Raw genomic sequence first — 19,354 nt, forward strand, 5'->3', positions numbered from 1 at the left:
GCACCCATTGAGGAATGTATTGCTTCAATTGACATCATTTACCACAGTGATTGGACATCCACATCAAAGGTTGGGAATTTTTCCTTTAAGTACATTTACTCCTGTACTGAACAAAGGCACCATTTTGAAAGGACCATTTCCATTGAATGCTAATGTTACAAAAAGAACAGGAAGTAGTGGAAGAAATACCCGTCTTTCTTGAGTAAAAGTAGCAGTGAAGAAATACTGTAACATGTAAAACCCGTAGTAACCCGGAGTATTTTTTCCTTGCTGTATTGGACATTTTACTTGAGTACTTCTTTGACCACCGTTGCAGTCAGTGACACTCGGCTACGTCTTGTTAAAGAATTGTTTGTGCGGTTGCGCCTCAGTAAAGTGCTATTCTGAGTTTAGTGAGTGTTGATGTGGCACTCGGTCGTGTTTTTAGCAGAGCAGTAAGCAGTCATTATGTGGGCTGTTGTCATTCACATGCTCCCAATGTCAGTTCTTAAAGCATTCAGGGAAAAATATGTCCCTAAAAAACACACAGAGGCCACAGCTAAAACAATGATCCAACCGCTGAGGGACATTCCTGTGTGTACATTTCTTAATATAATGTAGTTTGCTTGCCAATCCCATCTATCTACAAGTGCAGGGTTATCTGCCCCAGCTGCCTGTGTTATGTCAGGCCTGTCCTCTTCCTGACAGTGTAAGGAATAACATACCCCTTTGCAAATTCCTCAAATTCCCAATCGTATTTGTGCATCGGGAGAACACTGGGACAACAGTTTCCAAAGTGAAACACTCTCTTCCTTTCACTCCGCTCTGCACGTTTCCATTGGCTGAACACAGAATGGCATCCCGGCTCACAGTGAGTGACAGCTCCCTGGTGCCGGCAGCATGTTTGTGAGGCGGAGGCTCTGGAAACATGCCTGCTTGTTTTTCCCTCCACCAGACTGGCATTGATGGTGACTAATGTTTTCGTGCATGTGGGCAGTTATTAAGTCTCTTCACAGCCAGACAGATGGGCTCTGTGGGGCTCAGGAGCAAAACGCTAACAAGTGTTTAAAGTTAGGTTTTCATTATCATCTAAAAACAGCAATACATCTACATCACACAATTAGCCAAATAGTTGTTTTTCTGCTCAAAACCACATTTTGTTCATGAAGTAGCAACTAATGCAAAAATCCCTTCTCAATCAACACACAGCAAAACTAACTCACTATACAATTGTGGTGTAGAGATGTGAAACCCTATTTTACATGTATTTGTTTTTTATTCGACTGTTTAATTTTTCTAAATGTTTTGCATGGTTTGATGTTTTTCCAAAAATGAAAGGAGGTCTGTTGTTTAGCCTTTGGCTTTGTAAACTTTTCTGTCATATTTATTGTATTTTCATCAACTGGATTTGGTAGTCTCACTTGTGTGCAAAGTAATTATGAAAACATTTCAATTTAATTTTAATGAACGAGTCATGTGCTGAAATAGAGAAAACTTTGGCATGGGCAAATGAGTTCATCACAAGCATCTTTATTCATTATTTCTGTCTGTGCTGCGAAAATGTTCTTACTTTTTCAAAATACTGTAAATAAAACCATTTGTGTCAGTTACAACCCCAAGTCCCAACACAGAGATAATATTCAACTCATTAGCTAATCCAGTGGTTCATAAAAATACATATGTTGTGTTAAGAGGCGCAATCATCATCTTATTCCATTGATCAATCCATTTAAAGAAAATTCATCTACAACTTGAAATGTTGAAGTCATTTTTAAAAGCAAAAATACCCCAAAAGAATCTTGTCAAAGCTTTCCTGTCAGTGTAAACTGAATATGTGTGTGTGTTGTTTGGATATAACAGGATATTAGAAGACGTCACTGGGCTCAGGATAATTATAACAATCACTTTCACAGTTTTTGACATTTTGTAGAAAAAGCAAAACAAATTATCTATCATGGTTGCAGTCCTCGAAAAATAAATCCAGTATCATTCATGATATACTGACAGATTGTTCAGCCTGTATCAAACCCATCATTACAGGTGGCGGCCTTTAGTATGCTCATTAAGTGTGAGCAGCTCAAACAAAGAGGGACATCTCAAACAAGGTTTTAGAAGAAAGAAAGTAAAATAATCCAAAACCGAAACTGATTTATTTCTTGCTCTTGTCCCTGCAATCATTTATTTCATCTTCAGGTGGATAACTGCTGGATTGTGATACTTGTCTTAACATTATTGTTGTTGTTGCATGTTGCCTCCAAGTATTTGAAATAGTCTTGCGTAACTCAAAAGTGTTGGTCCTTCTTTGAAAAAGAAAAAGAGTTATTTTGCTTTCTTGGCGTACTCTTTTCTGCCTCCTCCCTTACTGCCAAAGTTGCGCACGCGGTGGATCTTGGCCAGATGGCCCTCGATGGTCTTCATTATGTCCACGTGGTCTGGGATATGGACGTAGCGGATGTTCCTGCCTGTGATAAACATGTCCTGCAGCTGGCTGGATTTACCCCGTCTGTCTTTGTACGTCACATCATCCAGACGCACGTTCATGAAGGCGTCCACGTTGACTACGCGGCCCCGCGCCGAGCTCTCGTTCCTCAGCTCCACCGTGGTCACCTCGCCCTGCAGGCCCTGCAGCAGGACCACCATGCTGTTCTCTGCGATGGAGCGCTCCCTGATGGAGTTGAAGACTTCAGCTACAGGTGCCGAGCCCGAGCCCGAGGGTGGGGAGTCACTCCTCTCTGACTCCATGGACGCTGAAGAAGAGGATCTGCAGAGGCCAGGGACACCTACAGACAAGAAGAAGATTAGACAAACAAATTAGTTGTAAAACTGTGAATTGCATATTATTAAGTAACATGTTCTATTGCCGTTTGCTACAGTATGTATGATTTTTTAGGTGTCACTGTTGCTGTCACTGAAAACTAAACCACTTTACCATGCTCTACAGATAACTCATACAACTGATCCTGAAAACTAATGAAATAAAAAAAAGTGTCTTCTTAAGTGAAGATAACCAAACACTGGGAAATTTGGAACAAATGTGAACATTTATTTTATTTTTAGAGCTGAAAAACTGCAGTTGTATTTTTCCTACTCCTACTTTTTCCAACTAAAGCTTGGATACAGCCTCCACTTGTAGACTTTCTGTTAAGTATTAATACATATACATTAGAATACAGGCCAGGAATTGGAAAGTTAGACGTTAAAATTAATATTTTATTCTCCTAAATTAACCACTTTGATAGAATTGATGCTAGCACTGTCTTTGTCACGTGTAGCCACAAACTTAACAACACACCTGCATTTAATAAAGCACTGATTAAGAGTCAATCAGCAGACATGCACAATAACTGGAACACAAAGAGGCTTATTGTGGGGCTTCAGGACAGAAAAAAGGTAAGATATTATTACTCTTAAATATGAAATGAATACATGTGTTAAATTAGGTTTCCAAACAAATGGCAGAAATTGTCATAGCTCTAAACACATGCACTGTCGTTATTGATACACTATTTACTGGCTAAAAACCAGCCTTTTTGGAAAATATGAATTATTAGAAAACTATCTTAATACCACATATCACTATAAAACATATACCTCAATTTAATGGTCTCTACTCAATATAGGAAGACACATTTATTGACAGAAAAATAATTGAAATGTGAGAATTAACTAGTGTTAGCAGCGACCTGAACAAGTGCGACAGAGCTTCCTCAGAGTACATTTTATATATTATAATACGAGTTTATGTTTGTTAGATTTACCTGGACTTGTTAAATCCTTATTTCACGCGAAAAACCCCCGTTAACAAACATGAAAACAAGTTGAGATTTCCCCGCAACATGTCCAAAGCAGGAAGCGCAGCGTGATGACGTTTCAATTTACGTCGCAGATGTGCGTCAACATAAAACAACATCGCCCCCTGCAGGCGGCTTTAAATCAAACCTCTGCTCCATAAACCAAACTGTAACTATGACTCTGTAAACACGTTATATCATTGTATATTGATAATACTCCCCGATATATTTAAATACATCTATTCAAACAAATTAAGAATGCCAAAATAGTTGTCGCATAAAACAGAGTTTGCAGAACATAAAAGACAGGATTATAAAGCATTGAGTAAAATATAAAAATGAATAATGAAGGATCACAATCAGGGGGAAACGTCAATAAAGATGCTTTGTTGATGAAAAACACACCATTTCTAATAAATAAAAAGAAGGGATTTATACAATAATAAATGTGTCCTCCAATTTGTACTCCTAGGTGGTTAGACTTCTTGTTGTGGTCTCTTATTCCTATCTACACACACATATATGCAGTGGCGTTTTTATATGTACAAAAGTGGTGGGGCACAAAAAACTTAGATGTCTATATATAAGCGTCTGCAGTGACGTGCAGTGAGGTTCATGGCTGCTGAGGCACTGGCACTGACTCTTCAGGTTTACAAATATTATATTTTGACCTAAACCAAAATATAATATTATTTTCAAAAGCTTTTTTTGTCTGATGCTTCGATTAATTTTAAACAGACAGTTCAACAAAAGGATACCCAAAAAATGTAATTTTATCATTTAAATATTGAATTGTTCTCTCTTAGTAAGATCCCATTTTCAATAAAATGGCGGTCTTACCTTGACTTGAAGATGAAGTCCATTTGCCTATCCTTCTGGACAAATATTTCTATAACTTTTTTGTAAAAGTCCTCCTTATCTTGTAGTTTCAAAAGTCTATCATAAATCTAATCCATAGATTTATGATAAAAAAATTATAAAAGTAGGGTAGACATGTGGATGTTATCCGGCTAATCAAAACGTGCATTTATCTAACAGGTACGTTTCCCACAGATCTTATTTCGAGCTATTTTCTAAAATCCTCTGGAGAAATCTCATTGCTTTTTTGTGCTTACTTCCTGGTTTTAGGACGCGTCACTGCAGCTCTCTCGTCTCCTCTTCACACACCACACTTTTCGCGGCACACGTACTTACAGCCAATCAGCTCTGAATGATTTGAGATGACGTATGGTGGGGATGGTAGCTCCGTGCCCCTCTGGTTATTATTTTTTTGCCACACACATTACATTACAAAATACTCTGAGCATGCGCAGTGTAGTTTTTACAGTCATCGTTCACTTCACAGCGAGAGGAAGGGGCATAATCAGGTTTTGTCCCACATGGCTCTAAACAGCTCAATTGGCACACACTGTGACTGTAGACACACTAATTAGAAGAACACAGACTAAAACAGCAATGTACAGACGAATCAGATGATTAAACATGATCTTAAAATATATTTTATATATTTTTTTATTTATTTTTTTGCATTTTTGTAATCATTATTTGTAATACTTTCTGCTGACACTAGGTGGGGCTGTGCCCCACCTGCCCCTAATGACCAGTCGCCACTGCATATATGACATCTTTTAGGACACTTTATGTAACAACCATATTCACCTCAATCGACAGATCCCAAGGCAGTTTTATTAAAACATTTACAATCTATAATCGTCTCATCAATGACTAATTTATATTCTGACATTGTGTTAAATAACAGAAAACAAACAAACAATATTCAGTAAATGCTTTATTGAAAACATAACTATTATAAAGAAAATATATTTTACAATGGAACATATTTTTTTCCAAGTGCTTGTTATTTAAATAAAGTTAAATATAAGTACGTTTTATCAGATGCTACATAATCATTTGATATATTATTACTCTCTAATCTACTTCAGTGTTAAGCAAACATGTCTAGATAAGTCGGGCAGTAGAGTTAAAATGAATCTTGTTGAAACTACACATCAAGGTCAGAGGTCGTCCATCATGGCCAGCAGGTCGTCTCCTTTGCTGCTGCTCAGATTTCCAGGCGGCTCTTCTTCTGCAAACTGTCCGGCGATTCTAGCCAGCTCAGTCGTTACCTGTTCATCCTGAACCAAACAATCCATCAACAGGTCAATCCTTTACAAATGTATAATTAACCAATGAAGAAGATGTTATTAATTGGTTAGCTACAGTCTCTACAGGAAACATGGACATTCATATCATGTAATTAATTAGTTATTGAGGAAAAATTACATTATTAAATAATTATTAAAAATATATATATTAATCTGTAAAAGTATGACACTTCTTCATAATGGGTACAGTATTTTAATAATTTGAAAAAAAACATCTTGTTATGTAATGTTGATCTCATAATAATATGGAATATATTTATATAAATTATATTTTATACTATGCCTATGCTATAAACGTTTTATTATATAATGGTATATTTATTTATTTTAATGTATAAAATATCCTCCATCCCATACTACATTATTCTGTGCTACACGATATTATCTTTAACACAAATGCAAACAGCAACACTGAGTATCAGTACTTAATCATATCGCATACCACTCTGGCGTACGCTGTTTACATTTCCTATACCTTGCTGAATTTGCCTTCTCATTTTATTATTCATTTATCTTGTAAAGTTTAAATGATGGCTTTAAATAAAAAAAATAAGAAAAATACCTAACCTTAATATACAGTAGTATATTGTATTACTTTTTCTATTGGTCTGTAGTTGCTTCTGTCTTTTCTCACATTCATTACAATTAGCATCCGCCTGATAAGGTGTTCCCCCAGTGTATGCATGTTCACATGATTTACAGTAACGTGTTATAACTCAAAGCTGGTTTGTTAACATTGTTGACTATGACATCACCTTACCTGCATCGCTTGAATATTTATCACTTCAAACAAGGGCTCCTCAGCTAGGCCTGAAGCTCCCCTGTTAAACAACATCAGAGTCATATTTGAAACAGTTCATGTTAATTAAATAGCTGAGTATAAGATAAAAAAAAGCACTCACGCCTCCTCCTCCTCTTGGTCCGTGGGGAACAGGTTTATCCAAAAGCCAGTTTCAGCTTTGGGCTCTTTCTCGGCCTTCATGCTGCCCATCAGGCGAGCCAGCAGGTTCAACTCCTCTTTGGCCAGCAGGTTAGGAATGTTATCCGTCTGCAGAAGGTAGGAAGGTTATACATGAACAGAAAGAGGGTCTTAAGCCTGCAGGATACAATATTTGATGCAAAATTATTGGGGAATTGCGCAGTGGTAAAATGGCGACCTTTGAGTGCTTTCTGCAGTGTCTATTAATATGTGCAAGATGGCAAGAACGATATGTTTTCTCTGCTAGATTTAGTGCTTACAACATGTATAATAAGAAATCAATATGAAACATTCAGGAGAAAAAAACACTATTTGGAGTTTTCTACTCTTCATTCAACCTTGTGACCTCCCAAAAAGAAATGCTTGTAGCTTCAGATCTTTAACACTCCTCTTATTACCTGGACAAAGGTATCCTTCGATGTGTGTGTCTCCTCTGGATGGTTCACAGTGTACCTATTTTCATGTAACACAAGGGAGCGTCATGTTCAAACCACTTGCATGTTATTTTCATGTCATCATTAGTACATGTGGTGTACAGTTCATACATGTCCATGCCCAGTCTGATGACTCTGTCTCCATGCAGTTCAAAGCACCCCTCTCTCACAGAGCTGCTGTAACTTCCTCCTGAGGGGAACTCACTCCGTCTCACTTCTCTGCCCTTTCCGTCAAACGTCCTGTAACAGGAAGCAGATGATGAAACCGTGGAATATTGAGATATTACTTTTAAGCTGTCAGAGGGCATTTTCAAGTTAAGACATTTCAGCTTGTCAGAGGAGCCTTGAGACTTGCATCATACAAACGGCTACATGTGCATGGTGCCACCAATGGAGGTGATTGGCTGTGTGGAAATGATACCCAACCACCAGATTAGAAAATAGGCTTGGTGTGTAAAAGTATTTAATATTTAGTTCTGAAACAGTAAAAAATAGTCTTTACGAACCAGTTACCCTGTGTGAAAACATGTTAGTAAGCAAATTGATTCCCTTTTCTTGCCTCGTTACTAGCTCTTTTTATAGGTTTGTCATTTAAAACAAACAAAGAATTGATTCATTAGAAATTAAAGTATCATACTTCTAAGTGACGAATCTGACATTGTTAACTGTGTTTTAAAAGGACAATCTTAACTTTAGAGATAATTGTATTGCTTTTTCTGAGAAGCTGAAACAATTTGTAGAACAATTCTGTTCATTTTATAAGCTTACGGTTTGAAATGTCTTATGTAAGTAGTGACATGCAGTTAAGTGCAGAACGTTTTACAACATGTTACCATCTAGAACACGACCACAAGTCAGAGGATTCCCATAGTCATTGGGAATCATCCTCTGGGGACATTGAATGTCTGCCACACATTTCCTCGCAATTGACCTACATAAGACGTCATCAAATCTTGATAGAATCAATAAAAAAAGAAAGGTGACAGGAGAGATAACTTAATATTCATTAGTTTAATATTTTTCAGTATATTTCAGACTGTAGTATTTGAATGATAATAGAGGTAAACAAAAAGTGATATGACAGCGCTGTGTCACCATTTTCATATTATTGTAAGGACCATGCATAAAATACATACATTCTAAAAAGAGAAGGCATGGTTTATGTCTGATTTAGTATGTAAAAGATAGTTCAACAGACTTCTAAAATCAGAAAACACAATGTTTGTCAGCAGCCTACCTAATGAGCCCTGGGACATCTATCCCATGAGGCACTGGGCCTGATGTTGACAGGGCAAAACGTCCGTTGGGATTTTGGACTAAAATTTTGAGGAAAAGTGACACCTAAGAAGAAAAAACAACATTCAAACAAGGCTATATTCTATTTGACATGTACTGACTGCATTGACTGACATGTAAGGAGAATTGAACAAACAAAAAGCAGAGGACTTACTCGAATATGCATGTCTTGAAAAAATATGAGCAGCGTTTGTCTGAGAAGCTGGAATTCACCTTCGGGTAAAGATGAGTATACCTACAGTATACATAAAGAAAAACAGGCCAGACAGGATACAGCTCTGTTAAAAACTGACAGCTGGAATCCGGACAGTATGCACACGCATGTACAGACACTTGCACATACTGTAGCATGCAGCATAAAACAGTCAATATGATAGTTAAAGGTTGATTTACATAACAGCTCTCAACATACCTCGATGATCTTCCTGTGTGTCTCGTCCACTTGGTTCACAACCACAGGAGTGTCTTTTACAAGTTCCCTGATGGTATCTATGTGATTGTAAGTGATGAGCAGCAGGTCTTTAGGCCTTGGACAAAGGAAGATTTGATATTTGAACGCCATGACCATCAGCTCGTAAAGCTACAAGAGGGAAAAAGGAAGAAGGTATCAACTTTAGGGACATGCCACCACTGCGATCAAACCAAACTACCTTTTAATGCTCTAAGACTGACCATTTTTGACAATTTATTTTGACCCTATTGACACCTTTAGGGGACTTAAACCATTAATAAAACCCTCAGTATTTGACCTGATAAAATCCTGAAAATATAAAACAACAGTAGGCCAGTGTTGGGCAGCCCTTGCGTGGCCAGTAATAACCCTTGATTATACTGTTCTTTACAATTATTTATCATGTATTGCAAGATTTTTGTCTTCGATATGATATGATGTATACAATATGATATATAAAAACATTGTTAAAGCTGGGGTAGGCAATATTTCTTAAATGCTTCATCGACATAGTAGAGAGCCTTGAATATGTTTGTAATCTCTTTTTCCTTTTTTCAAAATGGCCTAACCTGGTTACCATTGAATAACAGTATGCTGACAGGTTGTTATGGAACTTTTGGCCAATGATGACAGAAGTAAACTGCCAACAGTAGTTAAGCACAACTTTTGAATAACAATGTTTGAAATGTAATGTTATGAAATAAAATCACTAAAGTGACATAATGTAATAAATTCCTTTCATCTTGTAAATACCCTGTCCATGCTGGCCGGGTTCAGCCTCATGATGGAGGCGTGTGCTATCCGAGTTAGCACTGTTTTCAGGGTTCGGTGAGAATACAGCTGCTGAGGTTTGAGAAGTTCATCCATAAAGTCTTTACTAAACATGGCCCCCACAATGCCATTCATAACTGTGAGTGACACAGAAACAGAAAGGTGGTTAATTCTTGTTATTTTATGCCCATTGGAGACTTATTAGACAATAGAACCCCATGCTGAGACATGGCCCCACACCAAGTTTCCTACATGGCAAGATACACTTACTTTAAAGTTGTTTAGCCTCTTTTTGTTGTTGTGTTTATCCTTATAATACTACAACGGCTGTGCAAATAGTAAACAAGATAAGGTAAAGCTTTATGTGGCTAGCTAGGCTATATAATTATACAACTCTGCCAAATTATTCATTTTCCTTTAGTCAGTGTATACTACTACACCTCAGTATTGCTAATTTGACTTATCCTAAGTAAAAGGTCTCAATACTTGTTCACCACTAATGCTACAGGGGCACAAGGAACTGACTATCATGTTAAGTATTGCATGAATACCTCTTTTTCTGTCATTTTCTGACCACACTCCTGCATCCGAGTTAGGTTTCCAGGTAAACAAAGAAAGAAAACAGACCTGTCATTTGAGATTGTCAGTGCATGTAAAGCAAATGCTGCACATGGTTAGTTTTCAAGCATCAGCTATACAGCTTGTCAGGAGGAGGGGTGACTGGGAGCTAAACACAGGCACCTCCCAAGCCTGTCATTTCTCTAGCTACCTCTACCTTTCTCTGAATTGTCCTCGGACGTGTTGAGAGCTTGTAGGCGTTGGTCCAGTATGTAAAGCATTTCCCCACCAAGATTAATGAAAACCAGGGGGAGAGTTCTCATAGACATCCTGCAATGACAAACAAGGGATTCACTCGTAGTCAAAAGCTGGTGCACAAGTGGGTGTTGGAAGCAGTTTAGCCCTTCTCAGTTCTAAAGCACTCCTGTCATTTAAAAGGCATTATCTGAGCCTTCCTGTTGTGAATCGCCACTACTAACAAATTGTCCATGTCAAGTCTTATCTGATCGTGCTTCTGCAGATAAACTGTCGCATTAAGATGCAACAGGTGGTGAGGAAGAGGATCAGCAGAAGCCAGACACAAGCTTATTGGCCAGGATAAGGGTGACGTGGCAGCACAGCAAAACCAACCAAAGAAGGCAAATGACTGGGTATATTTTACATTTTTGTTTATTACAACATTGTGCTATAGGCGTGTTGATGGTATGATGCAAACATAAAAGTTAAATCGCCTTATTACACTTCATGGCCAAATGAATGTGGTAACATCAACAGTACAAGTACAAGCATTTAAAGGAATAGTTTGAATTTTAGAAGTAAATGCGAAGCTTAGCTTAGCATAGACTTGAGTCTTTGGTGCTTTATGGCAACCTCAATTGATGACAAGGTTTCAGGAAGTCACTGCGCCCACTCAGAGAAAAGTCCTGTGCGTAACCCCCTTTAAGCTTAAACAAAGAAGATATAACTTCTCTAATTAGTGAGCTTTACAGTTACTGGTAAACTTTTCTTCCCTATGTAAAAAGTAAGGCTACATTTTTCCCTATTCTTGCAGTCTTGCTCTCTGGAGCTTCAAACTTCAAAACTCTCCTCTCAACCTCAGCAAGAAATTGAATATGTGCTTTTCTGATACAATTGCGTACAGATTTATTTAAACAAGGTGTAAATAAACAGTCCTTTACAAAAACTATACAAATGTATGTCAACAAGGGTGGTATTGTATACCTATATTTGTTCCGATACAAGTACATTTCTAAATGAATGTTTTCATTAATGAATTGTACATGTACAGTACATCCAGTGTATAAAGGATATACTGTAGCTAAATTGACTCGTTCCTGAAGACTCATTTTACTAACTGAACTGTTATGATATAATCTGTTCACAATTGTAATGTAGCCCTTAGTCTTTGTGTCTTTCTTTCTCTCTCCCCCTCCTATTCAAATAAAAGATTAGGGAGTAGAAACATGCAAAATAATATTTGATCGTTATGCTCACTGTTACAGCAGCTCACTCACACTCAAACAGTTGAGTTTGTAACAGTCAACTCCACGGGTGGAAGCTTTTCTTGTGAAACATTTTGCATATTGACAATCGGGGAAAATATGTCTTGGAAAGAAAGCGAAACAACATCTGGGAAAGAAAGCTAAAAAAATCCTGATCAAGCTCACTGGAACATCGATTAGTCAAGAAACCGATCATGGAGATCCATCTTTACATCTGGCTTCTCTCTATGTAAGTAGGACCTATAATTGATAATGGTTGGTTTTTGGCAAAAAATGTCCTGTGTAGACAGTTTTTATTTGCCTGTTGTTAAACAACTAGTTCAACTTTCTTCTGCTATTGAAATATTTACACTATCATAATCGTGTCTTCCCCCCATCAGAATAACCGCCTGTTCAGGGAAAGGTTTCAATGATAAAGAAACCCTGGATTCACAATTTCTTAACCTGGACTGGATGAAGTCTATTCCTGACGAGACTCCAGTCTCTGCTATCTCAATTCCTGGAACACACAAAAGCTTGTCACGATATGCATATAACTGTCAAGTTTGGACCTTGAAAGACCAACTTAATGTGGGAATACGATATTTTGATTTGCATGCTGAGACTAGGCTGCGGGATAAAGACAACATTTATATTCTGGATGGAAACATGATGTTTTGGAAACGCATTCGATTTGATGAAGTTCTAACAGAGATTATCAATTTCTTATCAGACCACAGTAGTGAGACTGTGCTGTTGAAAGTGAGTCTCCATCATGCTTTCTTTTACAAATCAAAAGTTGACGAACTGATGAAGAAATTGATTGAAAACTTCCGAAATAATATATTGACTACATCGAAAGCACCAAATATGAAAGAGGCAAGGGGCAGGATTATTTTTCTCCAGAGTAAAACATTTAATGAAGGAACAGTAAATTACAAATCAAAGTTCTTTGAACGTAAAAAGCTAAAGAATGTTGAAGCTCAAATAGAGCACCACAAGGCATACATGTGTGTCGGTTTGATTGTAAGGACAAATTGTGAGGCAAAATGGTGGGCAATTCCTAAAACATTGGTTGAAGACATTAACACGCAGCTTTATGACCTTGTTGTGGAACATAATAGAACCTCCTCTAACCGGGGCTGCTTAGGTGTCATCAGCATGGACTTCCCGAGTGCCGATCTGATTAGACACATCACTAAGCTGAGTCCTTGCAATTGTGGTCAAGGTGAAAAAGGAGGACATGGGGGACAGAGACCTCAAATGACCATCCAGCCACCAATTAAAATGGACATAGAGGCAACCACTGAAGATGAAGACCTTTCTTTTCCATCTTTTGATCCAGAACCTACAACCCAATCTTTAACATACGGTCATATTACAGATTCCTCTAAAACCACACCGCCACTGCCCACAACACCTCCACCAGAGCCAACAACACCTCTACCAGAGCCCACAACACCTCCACCAGAGCCAACAACACCTCCACCAGAGCAAACAACACCTCCACCAGAGCCCACAACACCTACACCAGAGCCCACAACAGAACCTCCACCAGAGCCCACAACACCTCCACCAGAGCCCACAACACCTCCACCAGAGCTCACAACAGAACCTCCACCAGAGCCTACAACACCTCCACCAGAGCCCACAACAGAACCTCCACCAGCGCCAACAACACCTCCACCAGAGCCAACACCACCTCCACCAGAGCCCACAACACATCCACCAGAGCCAACACCACCTCCACCAGAGCCCACAACACCTCCACCAGAGCCAACAACACCTCCACCAGAGCCAACAACACCTCCACCAGAGCCAACAACACCTCCACCAGAGCCAACACCACCTCCACCAGAGCCCACAACACATCCACCAGAGCCCACAACACCTCCACCAGAGCCAACAACACCTCCACCAGAGCCAACAACACCTCCACCAGAGCCAACAACACCTCCACCGGAGCCAACAACACCTCCACCGGAGCCAACAACACCTCCACCGGAGCCAACAACACCTCCACCTCCACTGGAGCCAACAACACCTCCACCAGAGCCAACAACACCTCCACCGGAGCCAACAACACCTCCACCTCCACTGGAGCCAACAACATCTCCACCGGAGCCAACAACACCTCCACCTCCACTGGAGCCAACAACACCTCCACCGGAGCCAACAACACCTCCACCTCCACCGGAGCCCACAACACCTCCACCAGAGCCAACAACACCTCCACCGGAGCCCACAACACCTCCACCAGAGCCAACAACACCTCCACCGGAGCCAACAACACCTCCACCTCCACCAGAGCCCACAACACCTCCACCAGAGCCAACAACACCTCCACCAGAGCCTACAACAGAACCTCCACCAGAGCCCACAACAGAACCTCCACCAGAGCTAACAACACCTCCACCAGAGCCCACAACACCTCCACCAGAGCCAACAACACCTCCACCAGAGCCTACAACAGAACCTCCACCAGCGCCAACAACAGCTCCACCAGAGCCCACAACAAATCCACCAGAGCCAACAACACCTCCACCAGAGCCAACAACACCTCCACCGGAGCCAACAACACCTCCACCTCCACTGGAGCCAACAACACCTCCACCGGAGCCAACAACACCTCCACCTCCACTGGAGCCAACAACACCTCCACCGGAGCCAACAACACCTCCACCTCCACCGGAGCCCACAACACCTCCACCAGAGCCAACAACACCTCCACCGGAGCCCACAACACCTCCACCGGAGCCCACAACACCTCCACCAGAGCCAACAACACCTCCACCGGAGCCCACAACACCTCCACCAGAGCCCACAACACCTCCACCAGAGCCAACAACACCTCCACCAGAGCCCACAACACCTCCACCAGAGCCAACAACACCTCCACCGGAGCCCACAACACCTCCACCAGAGCCCACAACACCTCCATCAGAGCCAACAACACCTCCACCGGAGCCCACAACACCTCCACCAGAGCCAACAACACCTCCACCGGAGCCAACAACACCTCCACCTCCACCAGAGCCCACAACACCTCCACCAGAGCCAACAACACCTCCACCAGAGCCTACAACAGAACCTCCACCAGAGCCCACAACAGAACCTCCACCAGAGCTAACAACACCTCCACCAGAGCCCACAACACCTCCACCAGAGCCAACAACACCTCCACCAGAGCCTACAACAGAACCTCCACCAGCGCCAACAACAGCTCCACCAGAGCCCACAACACCTCCACCAGAGCCAACACCACCTCCACCAGAGCCAACAACACCTCCACCAGAGCCTACAACAGAACCTCCACCAGAGCCCACAACAGAACCTCCACCAGAGCTAACAACACGTCCACCAGAGCCTACAACACCTCCACCAGAGCCCACAACAGAACCTCCACCAGAGCCCACAACACCTCCACCAGAGCCCACAACACCTCCACCAGAGCCCACAACAGAACCTCCACCAGCGCCAACAACAGCTCCACCAGAGCCCACAACAAATCCACCAGAGCCAACACCACCTCCACCAGAGCCCACAACACCTCCACCAGAGCCCACAACAGAACCTCCACCAGAGCCCACAACACCTCCACCAGAGCCCACAACAGAACCTCCACCAGAGCCCACAACACCTCCACCAGAGCCCACAACATCTCCACCAGAACCCACAACAGAACCTCCACCAGAGCTCACAACACCTCCACCAGAGCCCACAACACCTCCACCAGAGCCAACAACACCTCCACCAGAGCCCACAACAGAACCTCCACCAGAGCCCACAACACCTCCACCAGAGCCTACAACACCACCACCAGAGCCCACAACAGAACCTCCACCAGCGCCAACAACAGCTCCACCAGAGCCCACAACACCTCCACCAGAGCCAACACCACCTCCACCTGAGCCCACAACACCTCCACCAGAGCCCACAACACCTCCACTAGAGCCCACAACAGAACCTCCACCAGAGCCAACAACACCTCCACCAGAGCCCACAACACCTCCACCAGAACCCACAACACCTCCACCGGAGCCAACCACACCTCCACCAGAGCCCACAACAGAACCTCCATCAGAGCTAACAACACCTCCACCAGAGCCCACAACACCTCCACCAGAGCCAACAACACCTCCACCAGAGCCTACAACAGAACCTCCACCAGCGCCAACAACAGCTCCACCAGAGCCCACAACACCTCCACCAGAGCCAACACCACCTCCACCAGAGCCAACAACACCTCCACCAGAGCCTACAATAGAACCTCCACCAGAGCCCACAACAGAACCTCCACCAGAGCTAACAACACGTCCACCAGAGCCTACAACACCTCCACCAGAGCCCACAACAGAACCTCCACCAGAGCCCACAACACCTCCACCAGAGCCAACAACACCTCCACCAGAGCCCACAACAGAACCTCCACCAGAGCCCACAACACCTCCACCAGAGCCCACAACACCTCCACCAGAGCCCACAACACCTCCACCAGAGCCCACAACAGAACCTCCACCAGCACCAACAACAGCTCCACCAGAGCCCACAACACCTCCACCAGAGCCAACACCACCTCCACCAGAGCCAACAACACCTCCACCAGAGCCTACAATAGAACCTCCACCAGAGCCCACAACAGAACCTCCACCAGAGCTAACAACACGTCCACCAGAGCCTACAACACCTCCACCAGAGCCCACAACAGAACCTCCACCAGAGCCCACAACACCTCCACCAGAGCCAACAACACCTCCACCAGAGCCCACAACAAATCCACCAGAGCCAACACCACCTCCACCAGAGCCCACAACACCTCCACCAGAGCCCACAACACCTCCACCAGAGCCCACAACACCTCCACCAGAACCCACAACAGAACCTCCACCAGAGCCCACAACACCTCCACCAGAGCCTACAACACCTCCACCAGAGCCCACAACAGAACCTCCACCAGCGCCAACAACAGCTCCACCAGAGCCCACAACACCTCCACCAGAGCCCACAACACCTCCACTAGAGCCCACAACACCTCCACCGGAGCCAACCACACCTCCACCGGAGCCCACAACACCTCCACCAGAGCCCACAACACCTCCACCAGAGCCCACAACACCTCCACCAGAACCCACAACAGAACCTCCACCAGAGCCCACAACACCTCCACCAGAGCCAACAACACCTCCACCAGAGCCAACAACACCTCCACCAGAGCCCACAACAGAACCTCCACCAGAGCCCACAACACCTCCACCAGAGCCCACAACACCTCCACCAGAGCCAACAACACCTCCACCAGAGCCCACAACACCTCCACCAGAGCCTACAACACCTCCACCAGAGCCCACAACAGAACCTCCACCAGCGCCAACAACAGCTCCACCAGAGCCCACAACAGAACCTCCACCAGAGCCCACAACAGAACCTCCACCAGAGCCAACAACACCTCCACCAGAGCCCACAACACCTCCACCAGAACCCACAACACCTCCACCGGAGCCCACAACAGAACCTCCACCAGAGCCCACAACAGAACCTCCACCAGAGCCAACAACACCTCCACCAGAGCCCACAACACCTCCACCAGAACCCACAACACCTCCACCGGAGCCCACAACACCTCCACCGGAGCCAACCACACCTCCACCGGAGCCCACAACACCTCCACCAGAACCTACAACACCTCCACCGGAGCTCACAACACCTGCAGAGCCAACAACACCTTCACCTTCACCTACACCGGAGCCAACAACACCTCCACCTCCACCGGAGCCCACAACACCTCCACCAGAGCCCACAACACCTCCACCGGAGCCCACAACACCTCCACCAGAACCTACAACACCTCCACCAGAGCCAACAACACCTCCACCGGAGCCCACAACACCTCCACCAGAACCTACAACACCTCCACCAGAGCCAACAACACCTCCACCGGAGCCCACAACACCTCCACCGGAGCCTACAAGACCTCCACCGGAGCCAACAACACCTCCACCGGAGCCAACAACACCTCCACCGGAGCCAACAACACCTCCACCGGAGCCAACAACACCTCCACCGGAACCAACAACACCTCCACCGGAGCCCACAACACCTCCACCGGAGCCAACAACACCTCCACCAGAACTCACCACACCTCCACCACCGCCCACAACACCAGAGCCAACACAACCTCCACATCGGATTTATCGACCAACCCCTCTGCCTAATGCATTATATCCAGTTGTGATCCCTATTATCCCCCTTAAAATAGAGCCCAAAACACAGTGGAGAAGGCGTAACTGCCATAGAGGGTAAATCGAGTAAAACAATCCCTAAGGTAAATTATATTTGCTTCTAGAGTTCTGTCCAGGAAGAATGTGGAATTGGAGGAGGATTGGGGCTGTGAGAATAAAACATTGAGTAAAAAGATTATTCTGACCATGTTGATTTTTCTTCTCAGTCCTTTCGGTATTCAAATCATTCAGAATATTTTTTGAAATCCTTCACAAAGTTCTCACTATTTAACTGTTCAACCTAAATTACATAACAGTAACATATAAATGTATGGACAAAATTATGATCTGAATCTTAGCAACATGTCTTAATGAATCTTAAGAATACTCATGGTTTTAATATATAATTTGTCCTCCCTACTGCATGAACATGTCTTAAACAGAGTGATTTATAAGTTAACTAAAGTGAAACCCTTTTGTAGCGTGAAGTATATCATTTTTTTTAAATATGACCTTGTCCCGCTTTGGTGAAAACCGTAAATCAACTGTGGTTTGTGTAAATGTATCTAACAAACAAATACATTGTAACGTTTTGTCATAGATTAAGCTACCCAGCAGTGACAGAAATTACAATTATTATTGATCAAAAAAGTATTCAGATTTACAAGAGATCCTCATGAGTAAAAGGAGAAATCTAAAAAATACTCCATTGTAAAAAAACAGTCCTGAATGCAAATTGTTACTTCAGTAGAAATGAATTAGCACCGGTTATCTGTCAAATGCTGATCAAATATTCAAGGGTTTAGATTTGCAGCATCCCTCACCATTCAAAAAACAATGTTAATCTTTTGAGTAACGAATACAATTTGAACATTTACTAGCCCTTTGGCTGGTGGTGTTGCACCCTTATTGTAAGCTAAATTTATCTTTTGTATCAAAAGTAAAAGTACTCCTAATGCAGAATGGCTTCTCAGTGTTATATTATCACAGAATTATTATAATATTCTGTTCTTATCCATAACGAATGTATGAAAAAGTATTTTAATGTTGGAGCCAATTTTAGATACTTTTCAAGCATTTCATTTTTTTAATGAAAAAATTAAGTGAAAGTGTCGTTTAAATGTAGGAAAATAAACACATATCTTTCGCTAAAATGAAGTGAAGTCTAAAGTAGCATAAAATGGAAATACTCAAGTAAAGTACAAGTATGCCGTACTTAGTAACTTGAGTT

The 19,354-nt window shown here is 42.7% G+C and overlaps 3 protein-coding genes across 3 annotated transcripts; 1 reads left to right on the top strand and 2 right to left on the bottom strand.

Annotated features, from left to right (window-relative positions):
- Positions 1-1,489: 1,489 nt before the first annotated feature.
- lsm10 (LSM10, U7 small nuclear RNA associated) lies at positions 1,490-3,980 on the bottom strand. Its single transcript, XM_034125474.1, has 2 exons — positions 3,738-3,980; positions 1,490-2,759 (listed from the first exon to the last, which is right to left on the bottom strand). The coding sequence occupies exon 2, from the start codon at positions 2,719-2,721 to the stop codon at positions 2,299-2,301; it is 423 nt and encodes a 140-aa protein (XP_033981365.1). The 5' UTR covers positions 2,722-2,759; positions 3,738-3,980; the 3' UTR covers positions 1,490-2,298.
- Positions 3,981-5,381: 1,401 nt separating this feature from the next.
- Positions 5,382-10,753, bottom strand: oscp1a (organic solute carrier partner 1a). The gene is made up of 11 exons (XM_034125473.1): positions 10,642-10,753; positions 9,849-10,003; positions 9,057-9,224; positions 8,799-8,879; positions 8,586-8,689; positions 7,460-7,588; positions 7,313-7,367; positions 6,838-6,983; positions 6,696-6,756; positions 5,622-5,905; positions 5,382-5,493 (listed from the first exon to the last, which is right to left on the bottom strand). The coding sequence occupies exons 1-10, from the start codon at positions 10,751-10,753 to the stop codon at positions 5,786-5,788; spliced, it is 1,131 nt and encodes a 376-aa protein (XP_033981364.1). The 3' UTR covers positions 5,382-5,493; positions 5,622-5,785.
- Positions 10,754-12,120: 1,367 nt separating this feature from the next.
- Positions 12,121-17,713, top strand: LOC117477772 (basic proline-rich protein-like; the record flags this gene model as incomplete). The annotated part of the gene is made up of 2 exons (XM_034124520.1): positions 12,121-12,155; positions 15,484-17,713. Coding segments are annotated over exons 1-2 (2,265 nt in total), but the record flags the coding sequence as incomplete, so codon positions are not given.
- Positions 17,714-19,354: the final 1,641 nt, after the last annotated feature.

Source organism: Trematomus bernacchii, unplaced genomic scaffold, assembly GCF_902827165.1.
Source record: "Trematomus bernacchii unplaced genomic scaffold, fTreBer1.1, whole genome shotgun sequence".
NCBI lineage: Eukaryota > Metazoa > Chordata > Actinopteri > Perciformes > Nototheniidae > Trematomus > Trematomus bernacchii.

Excerpts from the sequence above, each read along its gene's own strand:
- oscp1a (XM_034125473.1), bottom strand. The coding sequence starts at position 10,753 with ATGTCTATGAGAACTCTCCCCCTGGTTTTCATTAATCTTGGTGGGGAA. Across the intron at positions 8,690-8,798 it reads TTCAAGACATGCATATTCGA|GTGTCACTTTTCCTCAAAAT; the intron begins GTAAGTCCTCTG and ends TTTTCTTCTTAG. Across the intron at positions 5,906-6,695 it reads TAAATATTCAAGCGATGCAG|GATGAACAGGTAACGACTGA; the intron begins GTAAGGTGATGT and ends TGTTTGGTTCAG.
- lsm10 (XM_034125474.1), bottom strand. The coding sequence starts at position 2,721 with ATGGAGTCAGAGAGGAGTGACTCCCCACCCTCGGGCTCGGGCTCGGCA.